The sequence below is a fragment of the Notolepis coatsorum genome (genome assembly GCF_963971535.1).
Source record: "Notolepis coatsorum genome assembly, chromosome: 17".
NCBI lineage: Eukaryota > Metazoa > Chordata > Actinopteri > Aulopiformes > Paralepididae > Notolepis > Notolepis coatsorum.
The window spans coordinates 83067519-83085410 of record NC_140181.1 but is presented as its reverse complement, the minus strand read 5'-3'; the positions used below and the strand labels follow the sequence as shown (position 1 = coordinate 83085410).

General features: G+C 40.9%; 1 protein-coding gene across 1 annotated transcript; it reads right to left on the bottom strand.

Moving 5' to 3' along the window:
- Nucleotides 1-16288: 16288 nt before the first annotated feature.
- On the bottom strand, nucleotides 16289-17510 carry LOC311243781 (P2Y purinoceptor 1-like; the record flags this gene model as incomplete). The annotated part of the gene is made up of 1 exon (XM_084333123.1): nucleotides 16289-17510. One exon carries the CDS (start codon nucleotides 17508-17510, stop codon nucleotides 16485-16487), a length of 1026 nt encoding a protein of 341 aa, XP_084189249.1. The 3' UTR covers nucleotides 16289-16484.
- Between the last annotated feature and the right edge of the window lie 382 nt (nucleotides 17511-17892).

Below are 17892 nucleotides of genomic sequence, written 5' to 3'. Positions count from 1 at the left end.
TATGATTGCAACAGGGACACGTGACGTAACGTCCAAAGAGAGAGAGAGAAACGGACTGCAGTTGGGACACGATTAGGAGAAGTAAAGACCACTGGATCTCCACTCTGCTGCACTAGAGGAAGATGCGAAACCCTAAGAACTCCAAACCAAATGAATGTTTTTATTTTTTATTTAATGTCTTTTCTTTTTTTCCCGGTAGGTAGGTATAGGGATTAGGTTTATTACCGAGTAGAGCGGTTCTCGGTGTCAACAGTCAGACTTGCTTTAAACATTTAACCCCACGGTCTGATCTGGACCGAGACTATAGTGACGGGCAAAAGAGACTGGGACGAAACGTCTGGTGGTCCCGCGCCGCGGATCAAAGAAGAAGCCTCGTCCGTCTCGCCAGAACCAGAACCAGAAACGTCCACTTCCCCCTTTTTGGTGACTCTTAACCTTATTTTGGTGCTAAAAATGGTTTGTGTTCACTTCTTCCGACGGCTCACGGGCCACGCGTTACAGGGGGGTGGAGCTGTTGAATACCGCTACTCTTCTTGTAGCATAAAAGATAATCTTTCGATACTCCGTACCAAAGACCTGAAATGAACAGGCTTTCTGTTTTTTTTTTATCAGAAGATCGGGACACCCCCGGGGTTTACCGGCCTGACTGTCGATATCAAAGATGTTATTTAAAGGTGATCTTTTATTACCGCGTACGTCGTGTCGTGGGAAAAAACGCAGCCCAAATGTTACTAAAGTGTTCGTCGGAAAGAGCTTCTCTCTGCCTCAGGAAGTGTGTCGCTGGGTTGTTCTTGCACTCGAAGGAGAAATCTACTGATGTAACTAAAAAGAAAGAAAAAAAAGAACACACCAAAGACGGGATTGCTGACCGATCTTCCTTCTTTGAGTTGTTTTAACTCCTCCTACTGATCACTTTGTTTGGAACCTGTGTGTGGTCGCGTTCAGAGTTGCCAATGCTAGCGTCATCATTGTCTTTACAGTCGACTGGGACAGGACTGGAACCACCGCGTGTCTTGCGGGGGAACCTCGCAAGTTCTCATAGAGAAGGTTGGACAGACTTGACTTATATATCGGGGGGCTTAGGTTATGCTATAGGCGGTATGGAGACGGACACGCTCAAGGGTGAAGCCGCAGTCCGTATGGCCTTGTGGATGAAGAGATTTTCCCGACAGCCAGGACGTCGCGACGATCTGTTTTGTTGTTGTTGTTGTCGTCGCCGTGAGAGAGAATAGCGGCACCGGCGTCTAGTCCGGGAGCAAGCCGCCCTCGGCCTCCCCCCTCCTCCCCTCGCTCACTTGTCAAGTTGTCAGTGTAGAGAGAGAGAGAGAGAAGCCACGATTAGCTCAACAGTAGGTTATGATGAGATAGCATGTGCCTCAGTGTCTTTGTGGGTAAGGCGCCCATGTTTGAGACTGTGGGGGACAAAGAGTCTCATAAGTTAACCCTCCACCGTCTACACCCAGGGACTGAACATTGAAATGCATTGTGTTGGGTTCATTTATTTGTCGTGTATATCTGTTTTATGTGCCTTAAATGTAAATAGTTAACGTCCGTGTGTGAGCGAGAGAGAGAGGGAGAGAGAGTGAGTTGATGTGCGTGCGTTGTGTATGTATGTATTATGCTTAAGAATGTGTGTTTTTGTGTATTTGAGTTTTAAGTGTATCTTTTCCCATTGCTTAGTCATGTCATCCCGGCCACCTAGGAGATAAATGAGGTAGGCTCATTCTGCTGTATTGTTGACGATGGTAGCAATAATAGAAGCAGTACTCAGGACGGGCCATTAAACTGACTGACGAGAAAACAACTTTGACCTTCTTCATCCGACACGATGAAGAGAGGTTGTAAAGCGACCCGTCCATACACGTTAACCCTTTCACTACCACACTACCAAACGGTTAACCCTTTCACTGTGACAATACAGAAGGTTAACCCTTACACTACCACACTACAGAAGGTTAACCCTTTCACTACCACACTACAGAAGGTTAACCCTTTCTACAGTGAAAGGTTAACCTTCTGTAGTGTGGTAGTGAACGGGTTAAATAATGCAGCGTCTCGGCTTGTATCTCTTAACAAAGGGATAGCAGAACTAGGCTTTGGGAACTAAGCGTTGTGCAATATTTGTATTCACACTCGTCAATATCAGTTTTTATTTAATTTCTGAAGTTTCTTTTCCTTCCGATTTGCGACCGTGTTGTGATAAACCAGGACTATTAAACGTGGCGATGTGTTTTGTGAAGTTTGTGATGACCTTTAACACCGACTTCCTGTCTGAAGCTTTTCTCTTCAGGGTAACCTTTAACACCGACTTCCTGTCTGAAGCTTTTCTCTTCAGGGTAACCTTTAACACCGACTTCCTGTCTGAAGCTTTTCTCTTCAGGGTAACCTTTAATACCCACTTCCTGTCTGAAGCTTTTCTCTTCAGGGTAACCTTTAATACCGACTTCCTGTCTGAATCTTTTCTCTTCAGGGTAACCTTTAATACCCACTTCCTGTCTGAAGCTTTTCTCTTCAGGGTAACCTTTAATACCCACTTCCTGTCTGAAGCTTTTCTCTTCAGGGTAACCTTTAATACCCACTTCCTGTCTGAAGCTTTTCTCTTCAGGGTAACCTTTAATACCCACTTCCTGTCTGAAGCTTTTCTCTTCAGGGTAACCTTTAAGATCGACTTCCTGTCTGAATCTTTTCTCTTCAGGGTAACCTTTAATACCCACTTCCTGTCTGAATGTTTTCTCTTCAGGGTAACCTTTAATACCCACTTCCTGTCTGAAGCTATTCCTTCAGGGTAACCTTTAAGACCAACTTCCTGTCTGAAGCTTTTCTCTTCAGGGTAACCTTTAAGACCAACTTCCTGTCTGAAGCTTTTGTCTTCAGGGTAACCTTTAACCCCGACTTCCTGTCTGAAGCTTTTCTCTTCAGGGTAGCCTTTAATACACACTTCCTGTCTGAAGCTTTTCTCTTCAGGGTAACCTTTAAGATCGACTTCCTGTCTGAATCTTTTCTCTTCAGGGTAACCTTTAATACCCACTTCCTGTCTGAATGTTTTCTCTTCAGGGTAACCTTTAATACCCACTTCCTGTCTGAAGCTATTCCTTCAGGGTAACCTTTAAGACCAACTTCCTGTCTGAAGCTTTTCTCTTCAGGGTAACCTTTAAGACCAACTTCCTGTCTGAAGCTTTTCTCTTCAGGGTAACCTTTAACCCCGACTTCCTGTCTGAAGCTTTTCTCTTCAGGGTAGCCTTTAATACACACTTCCTGTCTGAAGCCTTTCTCTAAAGGATTTCTGAATCTTTTCTCTAAAGGATTTATGAAGACTTTCTCTAAAGGATTTCTGAATCTTTCTGAAGCTCGGTGTTGCTGGTCTCTTCAGGATTTCCCTACTGCATATGTACTGACCACTCGCATTCTATACGTTACAATGTTTTTCTGATTTAGTTGTGTTAATATACCACAGATTTATACCCTAGATAGACTATAAGCACAGAATCCGATGACCCTCAGAATGTGTCTGAGCTGAGCTCGGGCATGTTGTTCTATAGTGTGATCATTTATGTGCAGTGCAGTGGAATCGCCTGTCCAAACACCTGTCCAAACACCGCCACGATATTAACCACATGTGTTCCATTAGCTTTGCCTCCTCACATGCTTTTAATGCCCCCCTTATTTTTGGACAGTGATTTACCATTTTATCACGGGAAGCGCCTCGATCCCAAAGGTGCAAAAGCCTCCTGGTAATTTCAAAAAGGAGTGTCTGTAAACGGTGATGGTTTACCAGTAAGTTATAGACTCAACAAGCCAAGCTATTATTTATATAATGAGAGAGGATTCTTGTACCACTTCCTCCAGAGTTCCACCAGGAGTAGGCACCGGGTCCGTCCGTATTTCACTTTGTCCCGGCCCAGTATCCCTCCTCCCCAGAACTTTCTAAAAGAAGTTGTACATATATTTCTGACTAGGAGAGTATTTTTTAATTGAAATGATGAATCTTGATTTGTTGTGAATTCTTTTCTCCCCATATTGGGGTGGGGGGGGATTTCTTGATTTTTTTATTTTTTTTTGGGGGGGGGGGAGTTTTACTGTCCTTTTTGATCGTTTGTACCTCTTGTTATTTTAAATAAAAGATTTCCCTTTTTACACATTTCTGCACCCAAGTCTTTTGATGTCGAGGCGTTCACACTGCAAGCTTTAGCGCTCAATTCTGATTTATTTCTCGGATCCGATTTATTTTCTTTGGCTCTCTTGACATTATTATTGTTTTTATAAATGTGGCCAAGATCAGATTCCAGTGTGAACTGGTCACACTCATGAACTCACTCGCATGCGCAAATTAAGTTCTGCTTGTATCACCCCAAAATAATATGGTAAAACACCTCCCTGTCCCTCCACTGACCACCTCCCATCACATCCGTCTTCCATGTTTGTTTTCACAGTGACTCCCGCCAGCGCAGAACTGTGATGAATGTCAAATCTAAAGTGACGTAAAAGTCGCATGGATTCTGACAGGACTGTTCATGACTGAGGTTGCGTTGCAAAAGATCAGACCTGTATCTGATTCATCAGGACCACATGTGAAAGTGTCCCAGATCAGATTCCATGTGATATTTGCTGTTCAAACTGTGAAAAAACTAAGGCTGTCAATCGAGTAATGCCCCCAACTAAAATATGTACACATAGTTTAGGATGTTGTGCATCCCTGGGGACAATCCCTTTGGATCTTAAATAAACTGTTTCAGCAATATAGCTTTAGAAAAAAAGAAAAGTGGTTTTGTGGCACAACTTGCCCCCGGTGCGGGGTAAGTTGTGACATTAGAGAGAATACACTGGGGTAAATTGTGCCATTGATAATTTTAAGTAAAACAGATCATTTTAATCTCAAGCGGTAAAAGCATCCTGCAGATCTTCATCTCCTTTCCAACCTGACGTATAGTCTTCCCCTGTTGCACCTCTTTCACTGCTCTTTCCAACTTCTCAAGAGGAGTTGAAACCCTGTCTGTCTTCCGTTTGTATCTGCGTGGCATGATGGATTTTGGTCTAAAATTAAGAATAGTGATCAGTGATAGTGATTTAGTGATCAAATGTAAGAATACAATGTACAATAACAAAATAATAAAAAAAAATTTAAAACAATAAAATACAATAAAGTAATATATATAGTTAATAATTATAAAGTTGGGGCAACTTAACAAACGGAACATTTGGCACAACTTAACCGAGGCCCTTTGGTACAAATCACCCCAAGCCTACCATTTTGAAAAAAATGCATCCCCCAGCTGTTTTGAGCTAGCATCATGCTAACTGTATAGACTCATGGTGTAGCTTACTAAAGCACTAACACACGTGTGAACTGTTTTCAAAGTTGTCTATAATTGTTCAAACAGCAATAAAAAAAAACTTGATCATACAAATTTTACTTTGGAGGGCAAAACAATGTTTTTTGAACTTAAATGTGTCTCCCTTCTTTGCATGTTGAGTGAAATGGATGCCTCTTCAAAAATATGTTGTCACATGACCAACTTCTTCTATGGTTTTCTTGATAACAGGGGTGACACTACTTGCCCCTTGGCACAAATTACCCCACTCTCCCCTATCTTGTTTCAAACTTGATGACAGGGAGGACCCTTAGTTAACAGAGAGAGACCCCAATGTAATAGGATTGTATCGTATTACACGTGAGAAGATGTGTGTTATGATGAATTCATGGATAGCTGTCACCAGGCGAGGGAGGGAATGGAGATTATAAAGTAGCCTCTGGCCAGAACAACCATCTACACTGCTATTTAGCTAATTTATATTTCGCACTCACGGCAAAATGACACATTTTAATTTGAAACAACTGTTAGTCAGGAGTGCCATGGTTTCTCTATTATTCTATAGAGCCCCATAATTTGTACTGTTGTTTTTTTTCATCTTCTTTTTTAGCGCTGCAGCTCGCTCACATAGTAACCTTGTTCCCAGTTTGATCTCCTCCGTGAGATAAAGCCTGGTAAAGCACTACGGCCGAAAGTGTCTATGGCAGCGTTTCCCAAAATGGGTCGCAGACCCGTTTTTATTGGGTCGCCAATTAAAAATAAAAAAGATTTTATACTTTTTTTTTCTTTTTTTTTTATATTAAAGTTGTAGATGTGTTGATTCAGTTTGGCACCACATACTTATGTGAATCATGGTTTTCTACTCTAGCATACATGAAAAGCAAATACAGAAACAGACTAAATGCTCAGCATGACCTCAGAATAGCACTTTCAAAAACCAAGCCCAGAATAGATCTGCTGGTTGAAAACTTCAACCAGCCACATACCTCTCATTAGATTTCATTGTGCCATAGATGAAATATTATACCCCTTCTAGCATGATGTCAGGTCAGTAGAATTTCAAAATAAGTCCGTACAAATTAATCAGAATGTTGCTCAATGTTGGGGTTTAAGGTTGAGGGACGGAGGGAGGGGGTAAGAAATGGAGTTGAAAAAGGGGTGAGAAATAGAAAGGAGAGTAGAACATGTTTGTTCATTTAAAAGTGTTACAAAATTGTATGTACATATAATGAGGTGGTGAGCAACTTAACATTACACTCTGATTATTGCTGTGATGTACCTTTATAATTAAATAAATACATATACATTTGAAATTCATGGTTTGTTGTGTTCTTTATCAGTAGTTTATAAATGTATGTTATGGCAATTCATGATGTATTTTTGTAAGTTTGGGTCCCGGGGAAACACCAAATTTCTCTTTTGGATCTCGAGCTGAAAAAGTTTGGGAACCCCTGGTCTATGGGGTAGAATTTCCGGTGTATGTACTTCCCCTGGAAGCTGCCTCCGAACGGACCAAACTTTTCCCGAATCCTGTCGGCAAACAAGCTAGAACGTCCCGGTCATGTAGTAAATTCTTCAGGCAAAGCCGTTGCAGTGGCTTAAACGAGGAAATATTGTGCACTTCACATGTTTCTATAATTGTTTTGTCGAAACCGGAAAGCCTGTAGCCGGTACTTCCTGTACTTCCGTTTTCACACTTTAGGAGGCATAGCTTTACCAGCCTACACACGTAGGCGGCTACTCGGTCACGTGATTCAGCGGGTGTTGCTGATTGGCTCGAACATTGATTGATTGATTGATTGAACATTTTATTAACAGATTGCAGAATGGGTACAATACAGTACAGCTCAATACACACAATTGTTAAGGGGATGCAGACCAGATAAATACTTTCGTCTTGTTTACATCAGGGTCCCCACTGTTTGTTTATAAACAAGAAACCCGTTTATAATGCTTCACAAGACAAAGGTGTGCACCTAAAGAAACACAAACTATCTGGATCAATTCCTGAATTAGCCTAATTTGAGACAAGAAAATGTTTAGGCTAATTTAGTCTTCCTGGAACTAACAAACAAGATCATTAGCGACCTTCTTGTCTCCAGTTATGTTTCTCAATTTCAGTTTAAGTACAGTAGCTTACAGTTGTTTTGTTGGAGCCGAAGCCATAGCCTAGCACTCCGTGGCACTGAGGCGCTGGTTACACAGGGGGTTTTTGTTTTTGTTTTGTTGCTGAATGAATACGTTTGCTGTCCCAGTTAAATAGAAATGCCGTTTTGGCAGGAAAACGCGTTGCCCTACTGACAACGCTGAAATTGTGTTTCCGTTTTGGATACTCGCCAAAACTCGCCGACAACGTGTCATGTAATCTGCGCGGAGCCGCATCTGCGTGCCCTCACCAACGTCCGGTGACGACAGAGCTGTCCCAAATAGCTGCAGCTACCATGTGTTGTCAAGTTATTGTTATAAGGACCCCAGTCCAAGCTACAACCGTCTGCATTCCCTTAACAATTGTTTGTATTGAGCCGTATTGTATTCTACCCATTCTGCAATATGTTAAATAAAGTTTACATCAATTCATTCTGCTAGCATTAACGATTGCATGAGCAGCTGGCTAACGTGAGCTAACGTTAGCTATCAGACCCTGTTAGCTCAGAGCTCCTCTTTCAATCTTAACAAGCATTAAACAAAATGGCCCAGTCATCTATTCACCTTTGTTTAATACATGAGGCGTTGTCTAATGTTATCTAGCTACTGATAGCTCCTGATATCATCAGTTTGGTGCTGGCTGGCTAACGTGAGCTAACGTTAGCTGCTAGCCACAATGCTATACTGTTATAATGGCATATTCTATCGCGTTAGCATGTAAGCTAACACAATCGGCGATATTTTTGTGAGACTAAACTATCCGCTCTTGGTGGTCAATTGTGTTGATGTTAGTTTTGTTTCATCAACAAATGAGAGGCAGAACAGTGAATGTATCCGTTTTGTTTATTGCACTTATATTGCTGAAAAATAAATGCTACATTGGCTAAATGGCTCACGGAGGCAGTTAAAGATGGTGGCTTGTTGATTTTTTTGCAGGAAGTGTATTGGCACATCCAAGGTAACTACCTCCCCGCGCATGCTCAGTGCTGAATTCGAGACGCGATCCGTTGCGGTCTGACCACACCTCGTTCTGACAAAACGAAAGTGCTCAGGTCGCAAAACAAATGTCTAACTCGCCTGCCACTACGTTGCGCTCTGGAAAGCGAAACTGATCTTGAAAACTAAACGAAAATACTCCTGTGTGTAACCTACGCCAATGCCAGTCAGACAGGGCTGGGAGAGGCTACTGTCAAGTCAAGTGTACCTTTATTAATCCCCTTGGAGAAATTCAAGTGTCATAGCAGCATGGGGGGAGGGTGTACAGGTAGAATATGTACATAGATAATGGAATAATAGAACAAACTATGCATTCATTTTAGGGATGCTCGATATTGGCTTTTTTACCGATACTGATATACCGATATTGTCCAACTCTTAATTTCCGATACCGATATATGCATAATTTCAGGTAATTAACATTACATATCTCTTGTTGTGGAATTAACACAACATTATGCATACTTTTGACAATAAATAAAATCAGAATTTGTTCTTACTTGCTTGCCTGGGTAAATAAAGGTTATAGAAATGTTAAAAAAAATTTAAAATAAAAAATTTAAACCGATACCGATATTTTCCGATATCACATTTTAATGCCGATATCGGCCGATAATATCGGTAGGCCGATAATATCGGACATCCCTAATTTATTTGCATTCATTTTGTGGCAAACCAGCCAGAGCTGCAATATGAAGAACAGCAGATTATGCTCAGAAAGGACTCTTAGATCTAAACTCACAAGTTCAAATATTGGTGAATATTCAGCGGTCAGTTTAATGTTATACAGTAGCCTACATCCAACATTCAATGAATGATTAACCTCTGTGGTCACATTGTGCTCGATGCAGATTAGAGTGCCCGTCAACTTCGATGTCCAGGGAACTATGGTCTGTTGAGTGTTTTCTTGCACAATTGTGTTTCTATTACATTTAGTCATTTAGCTGACGCTTTTATCCAAAGCGACTTACAAGTTCTGTACAACAAGTCAGCAAGAAGGGAAGGGTACAACTCTGGCAGCTAAGGGTAAGTAACATTGTTCGTCAAACAGTGTTTAACTTGAGTGCTACAGACTTTGAGTGCATATTAGCATAGTAGGTAATAATATAGGCAAGGTAGATTCCTGAGTAGCAGAATACATACTAGTAAAAGACAGTACAGAGGTTAGTATTCTTTTTTTCCATTTCAGATATTGATTGAAGAAGTGTGTTTTTATTATAAGGGATGGTGTTCAACACACTGTACTTTTTAATGATAGCAGACATGGATAGCCTGTGATGATGGGAAAGTGGGTCCCTGCATTGGATGCCCAGTAGAGAGCAGCAGATACTACTGTCTCTCTTCAACAGGATATCCTGTACAATCTGCCCTTCATTCTGGGTGCAGAACTACATATTCTACTGGTTAGAGCAGAGGCCTTGTGATGTACTTTGTTGGAGTGATCCCTGGGTTTTATTGAAGAGCGCTTTAACTCTCGACAACCTACAAAACAAGCAAACAAAATACATGTCAACATACGATGTTCAGCAAAACATTCACAATTCACAGCTGATGAATGAATGAATGAATGAAAACTTTATTTAACAGATTGCAGAATGGGTACAATACAGTACGGCTCAATACATACAATTGTTAAGGGGATGCAGACCTGAGAAAGACGTTTGTCTTGTTTCCATCAGGGTCCCCCATTTTCAATTCATATAGACATTTATGACATACACAACATACATGACATTTATGGCATAGGGACATATAGGTATTTAGTACTGATACATTTGTGACATAGGCGGTATTCAAATATACAGTACTGTTACCCCTAGATCCTGACAGAGTATATACATATGATGGGGAGGGGACTGTACATTAGGAGGGGGTGGGTGGGTGGGAGGGGAATATACATACGGCGGGGAGGGAATATATACATGCGGTGGGGAGGAGACTGTCTATTAGGAGGTGGTGGGGGTTTTGGGCATTTACGGTGGCCAGTTTCGAATTGCAGCCTCCCGTAGGTGCTCTTTAAGGGCGGTTTTGAATGTGGGCAGGGATTCACATTCCTTTACAGCTTTGGGTAGGGCGTTCCACATTGTTGTAGATTGATAGGTTTAGATTGATTGATAACACAATTGATAACACAATCTGAATGAAAATTTCGATTTCAAGTGAAAATATTCTGAGGATTAGAGTGGCATCTGAGTCAGGATGTTACACATAACTTAAAGAACCAGTACAATACGACATCCGAGTCAGAATGTTACACATAACTTAAAGAACCAGTACAATAAGACATCCGAGTCAGGATGTTACACATAACTTAAAGAACCAGTACAATACGACATCCGAGTCAGAATGTTACACATAACTTAAAGAACCAGTACAATAAGACATCCGAGTCAGGATGTTACACATAACTTAAAGAACCAGTACAATAAGACACCTTAAAACACAATCTGAATGTTCACACAGAGCAGACAGCAATATTATCAAAGTACATTCATTATTGACACAACTTACACACAAGTTATGGGGCGACAGTGGCTCAGGAGGTAGAGCGGTTGTCTGGTAATTGGAAGATTCCCGGTTAGATTCCCGCTCCTCCCGGGCAACGTTTGTTTGTTTGTTTGTTTATTTACACATATAAAAACAGTTGCATATATAATACAATATAGTCCACAAGGGATGTGTAGGAGAATTGCCTAAAAACCCTCAAGGGGCTTGCATGTGGCATTCACCAGGAAGCAAAATTACATTATATCTAGATAAATATAAAATATAAAATAAAATCCCCCCCCCCTGAACAAACAAACACACACAAGCAGGCCTACATAGACACCGAAGTAGGCACCCCATGCCATACGATTTCTGGTATAGAGAAAACAATCAAGTCGAAGTGTCCTACAAATCTAATCAAATCAAATTTATTTGTAAGGCCCGACAACACACGTTAATGTCCCCATGGGCCGTACACGTCTTCTTTAACTTGGACATTGCAAACTAAATAATTCGAAAATGAAACGTTGTAAGTGTAACCATGGCCTTAGTCGGTCGCTGGCGCTTGGATAAACTACACTTAAATCCCTAATGAATATTGTCCCACACCTGTAGGGGGCTGGCCTCTGACTGTTGATTGGACTAATTAGCACAGGCTGCTCAAGTCAATCCCTATGGGGTGAACTGAGCTGATTGATCTGATTGATTCAGAGAGAACAACCAAAATAATACACAATGGGTACTCACTTACTTTACACAGCTAGATCACAAGTGTAGTCAACTCAACTTCAGTGACCCCGGATTACCCCCAACTGCTCCCGATGAGCAGGTTGGCGCCTTGCATGGTGTGTGAGTGAATGGGTGAATGTGAGGAACAGAAATTGTAAAGCCCTTTGTATATGGATATTAATGCACCATTTACCATTTGATGATGAGAAGATGGGAGTGGCCTATGAGCAACCTTTCTACAGAGAACCACAGATCAGTTAAATGAACATACCTTTTATTCAACATGACTAGGGCTGGGCAATGTGGACCAAAAATCACATCTCTGTATTATTAGAGATATGTATATACAATTTAAAACATTTAAATTCAATTGAAATTGAGAAAAAGCTGTTTTTTTTTATTTTATTTTTTTATAATTTTTTTAAACAAACACATAAACAAACATGACAACACACGATAAGATATACAAGCATTAGTTGACAGTGCACATCCAATGAAATCACATTTTAGTTAATTGTCTTATATAGGATATACCCTTAATACCTGTTATCTAAAAACCTACACACATATGCTCTAGCTCGTACCCCCGCCTCCCGGACCCCCCATTGGATAATCCATCCATTTTCCCTCGCTCCTAACCAGACACTACCATTATATGCTAGCTTTTATTTTCTCCACCACTTCTAACCACAATGTCATTTTGGATTCATTGAGACCCAAAATTCTTGCTGTAGATATTTCTTGATAGATCACATCGAGATATGTAATAATCCAGACCTTTCGGCACATTTTTTCCGGTTGGAACCATCGTGATGCTATCAGCTTTTTAGCCACTGTGATACCCGATAAAACCAATCTCTTTAGCTGTGGATGTACTGCACACTCAAAAACATCATTCAGCAGTAATACAGAGGGGTGTACAGGTATATTCCAAGTTAAGAGATTTGATAATTGCTGGGTCACCTCTTTCCAGAATATCTTAACTGGTGGGCAGTCCCAGTACATGTGCATAAATGTCCCCTCGTCCCCATTTGTACATAAGGAGCATTTGGAGTCTTGTATAAGACCCATTTTTTTCAGTCTTATAGGAGTCAAGTATGTCCTGTGAATATAGTTAAGATTGATTTGTTGATGGTCCGGGTTCCTTGATGTGAGTCGAACATTTGCCCAGGCTTCTTGCCAATCAAAATCACTTTCCAGGTATGGTATATCCCTCCTCCAGACGGAGTCTAGGTGGAGGGTTTCATACAAGGACGTTAGTAATTGATGATACAAATCTGAAACAAAACCTCTCGATGTCTCTCTTTCATAGAAGAATTTGTGGTATCTGTGGTGTTCAATTGGTTTCTTTAATGGAACACCTTGAGTCTTCAAACATAACAATAACTATGTAAAAAAGATGTGTGGATTAAATGTTTTCCGTATTTCTTCATAACTACAAAAACCCTGTTTGTTAAAAACATCCCCTAATGAGTGTATGCCTTGCTTTTCCCATATAGGGAATCTTATAGGTCGTTTTCCAATCAAGAGTGCATTGTTATTGAATAAGGGAGTATGATTGTGCCATTTATGTGGGTTAGGATATTTTTTTTGTGTTTCACGCCATATCCGGATCGCATGAGTAATTATGGGGCCAAATTTCCGTTCGCAATGCTTAATTGATAGTTTAGTGTATGCTATGTCCTTCAGTCAATGTGGAGCTACTATGTTTTCTTCTAATTTTCTCCAGGATACTAATGCTTGGGGATCAAACCATGTTGTCAATGGTCTTAAAGTGTACGCCTTAAAATAGTGGAAAAAATCTGGAAATGCCATGCCACCGTCTGCTTTATTTCTCTGTGCGGTGGATCTTTTTATACGTGGTGGTTTGTTATTCCAAATAAATTTGTATGTGGAGGAGTGTAATTTTTTCCAGTAATCCTCTGGAGGGGGTAACGGTAGCATTGAGCTGAAGAAGTTGATTCTAGGTAGTACTTCCATCTTAACTATTAATATCCGTGCCTGTACTGAGTTTTTAAGTTTTGCCCACCTATCAAGGTCGTCTTTGATTTTGTTTTGGATTTTTGTGTAATTGTGCTTCACCGTTTGTCTTATGGTGGGGAATATTTCCACTCCCAAACATCTAAAATGTTTTACCATAGGTATCTCTCCTGGGAGGGTTATATCTTTTTTTGCAGGGGCGTTAAGTGGAAGGAAAGCCGACTTCAGCCAATTTATCTTGAATCCCGATAAATCTCCAAAGTTCTCAATCAACTTGAGCAGATGAGGCAGTATGGTGTTGGGGTTTTGCATGAACAGTATTCCGTCGTCCGCATATAAACGAATTTTATGTTGTGTGCCCTTGATTACGATTGGTTCTATGGATTGGGATTGTCTTATATATTGTGCTAAAGGTTCTAATGATAGATCGAATAGTCCGGGACTAAGAGGGCAACCCTGTCTAGCTGAGCGTGATACCGGAAAGATTCCGGAGGTGATTATACCTGTTGTAATCATGGCCGATGGGTCTTTGTATACTACTTTAATCATATCAATGAAACATTTACCTAACCCCATCTTCTCTAATACTGCCCATAGATACGACCATTCCAGAGAAAAAGCTGTTTTAAGACCAAAACATTATTCAATTAATCTAATGAAGAAAAAAGGAGATTAAAACTGATTTCTTCCGAAACAGCAAAGTTGAAATATCCAAATCCAGTCCTCAGTTAGTTAGACTGTATGCTAGTTAAACTGTGTGCTTGTTGACCACATTTCCAACACATTGTTTGTTGACAGACTCAGTTATAGGCTAAATAGCTAATCTAAGTGATCAAATGAAATAAAAATAATAATAGCCATCACTGGATATAGGTTAGTGAATGAAGTTCTCATAAATACTACCCTGTCCTTCACACAAATTGCGTAAGAGCCCGTCGTAAAAGTGCTGAGGCAGGGAAGTCCAGATATACACAGATGTTTTCTGCAGGTTCCTGAAGAGAAAAGGGGAAGTAGCCGAACGAAACCTTGGAGAAGACGGAGGAGAAAAAAACAACTATAAGCAGTTTAGACTGGGTGAGAGGCGAGGTTTAGACTGGGTGAGAGGCGAGGTTTAGACTGGCAAGGTTTAGACTGGGTGAGAGGCGAGGTTTAGACTGGCAAGGTTTAGACTGGGTGAGAGGCGAGGTTTAGACTGGGTGAGAGGTGAGGTTTAGACTGGCAAGGTTTAGACTGGGTGAGAGGTGAGGTTTAGACTGGCAAGGTTTAGACTGGGTGAGAGGCGAGGTTTAGACTGGGTGGTGTAGTGGTTAACACTGTTGCCTCACAGAAAGAAGGTCCTGAGTTCGATTCCCGCTCGGGGACCAAGTTGCCAGGTTGCCAGGTACCCAGGTGGGGTATCTCCCGGGCCTTTCTGTGTGGAGTTTGCATGTTCTCTCCCCATGCTCACAAGGGTTTCCCCTCCAGAAAAAGAGATAAACCCAATGCAAAACAGATCGCTAACGCTGTCACTTCCTGACGAAAATGGACAGGAGCACTTGGATTGGTCTTTTGGTGCAGCCCCACACCCCAGCCCATGTCTGCTCCCGGCTGCCCTTGTGGGGGGGGGGGGAGGATGACGGGATGGGCCAAGCGCAGAAAGAAAATGTAATCGGCGATGCATGTGTTGTGTTGGGTTATACCCCTGATCAGAGGTAAGGACTATCTGACGTAAATTCCAGCTTGATCGTGCAATGTTTTCATACCGATCCAGCTGATCGGTGTTCAAAACGGATGCCGTTACTGGCAATCAAAGCATCAGAAATGACCCCCCCCCCCTTTCATGCATTCATGATGAAACATAATACCTATTATATACATTTGATTTGGAAATAGTAGCGTGTCCAGGCAAGAAACACCAACGCTTATAGTAGAATACACCTAGCGCCCTATAACTCAGCGTTTCATGAATTATCCCGGATCACTCCTAAGCTATACTTATATTCACCACGGGATAACATGCATGCATGAAGAAATTATCTCTTTTTTGCATCTTGGACGGAAGAAAGTCACTGTGAAACCCATAGCTATAATATAGAATATAGATATAGCTCTCCAAACATAGTGACGCACAGTGAAAATATGTAATGGAAACCTGGCACGTTAGCTACAAGGCCAAGACTAATAGCTGGCACTGAATGAGTTATTTGAGTCAGATTATTTAATTTTGTCACATCTTTATATATATATATATATATATATATATATATATATATATATATATATATATATATATATATATATATATACAGGTACAGGAAAGTGAAATAATTTTCTTTAGAATAAAATAAGGCAGAAGAAAATGGGAACTTGAATGAAATAGTCGATGTTATAACAAATTTGGAAAACCTTTAACATATATTGTGAAAAGAAATAGTAACACAAGGCAATAGAGGTAGCATAAAGTAGCAGCATAAAAATCATGTTAACGTAGCATTGAAGACCCTGTGTGGAAGATTAAAATCCTGTGATTTTCCAAGATCTCTACATGCAAGTAATTCAAAATGTGTAATTGTTTATTTTTTATGAAAATATTGTAATGACTTCTAGCAGCATGTAAAGCCCTTACACCCCCATATGAACCATCTACTGTATTTATGCCTCACTATCTCATCACAGATTGTGCACCAAAAGTTATCACCAAAGTACCTGGAAATAATATAGAAATCTGTCAAATGTAAAAATCCAAATTGTGATTTAATGAAAGTGGTGGTTCTGATTTACAATGAAATATAATGAAACAAAAAGAAAAACAACAACAACAACAACAACCAGTAAGAGACAGAGAAAGTGACCATTGAGTCAAAAGTTGTCTTCAACATCACTGGCCTCTCGTGACTCTACAGAGGTTAGACTATGACTGTTGACCGACAAGTGCCGGAGAACTTGCCAAGCTCTTTGACTACCACGTCTGAGCTGTTTCCAAAGATCTTCGTTTCCATGGAGATAAACCAGAGGGTTGATAACACTGTTCAGACAAACGAGTCCGCGGCTTATCTGGCGAGCGATGTAGACCGCGTTGAACCACTCATGGCACACTTTCTGTTTGGTCAAAATCCTCGTTTTGAGGTTGAGGTTCTTAATGACATGATAAGGGATGTAACAAATAGAGAAGAGCATAATCAAGATGAACAACAGCCTCAAGCTCCTCCGTCTCATTATCCTGTCATACCTCTTCCTCTGTACCTTGTCAGCGCTCTTTCTGGCACAGAGAACTACAACAATGTGTCCATAGCAGCCCAGTATGATGAGGAACGGGATGCAAAATCCAGTTAGAGTCCATCCGAGGCTGTATTTCAGATAGGCCTCAACGTAGTGTTTAGAGGTGGTGTCGTAGCATTTCCCAGTTGTGTTTCTAAAGGCTTTGGTGAAGAACATGTCGGGGAGACACTGAATGCAGACCAAGACCCACACCGCCACTGTGACGACCACAGAGTGAGTGGCAGTGATCCTCCACTCCCTCCACCTCACTGGGTGGACAATAGCCAGGTACCTGTACACACTTATACAGGTGAGGAAACCAATGCTGCCGTATAAATTCAAGTTGAAGCAGAATCTGGTGATCTTGCAGAAAACATTTCCAAAGATCCATTTGTTCAGACGGGTGTACACGACCAGGAATGGAAGCGTGAGCAGATATAACAAATCTGCGACTCCAAGATTTAGGACAAAGATGTTGATGATGCTCAGTTTCTTCCAGTTCTGCCGCAAGGATATCAGCCCCCAAATGTTGGCTATCAGGCCAATGATGAACACGAAGATGTAAACACCAGGCAGAAATCTTTGTGTGAAGTCAAAGCTGACAGTACAAAAACTGCTGTTCCTCATCCTTGCGTCTCCTCCTGAGAGGTATTGCTCAATGATCTTTGTCTCATAGAAAATGCTCCCTCTGATGATGAGAAAATGGGAGTGGCCTATGAAAGCTGTGACACATACAACTTTTCACTACTTATAGGGAGGTGTAGTCTGACGTCACTTTGGACCGCCCACGAGGTCCACCCGTATAGGGATTTATCATTGGGAAAATGGATTATCAGCTATTGTAACAATTCTGCCTCATGAACATTGGAAAGCTTTACATTTTTGCACAAAATGAGTTCCCTTCTATCACTAACATTATTGTTTAAGCATTTTTGGTTGAAATAAAATTTGACGTAATTATTTTATGATTAATTGCAAATATTTTCATGTTGAGCTATAGATTGTGGAT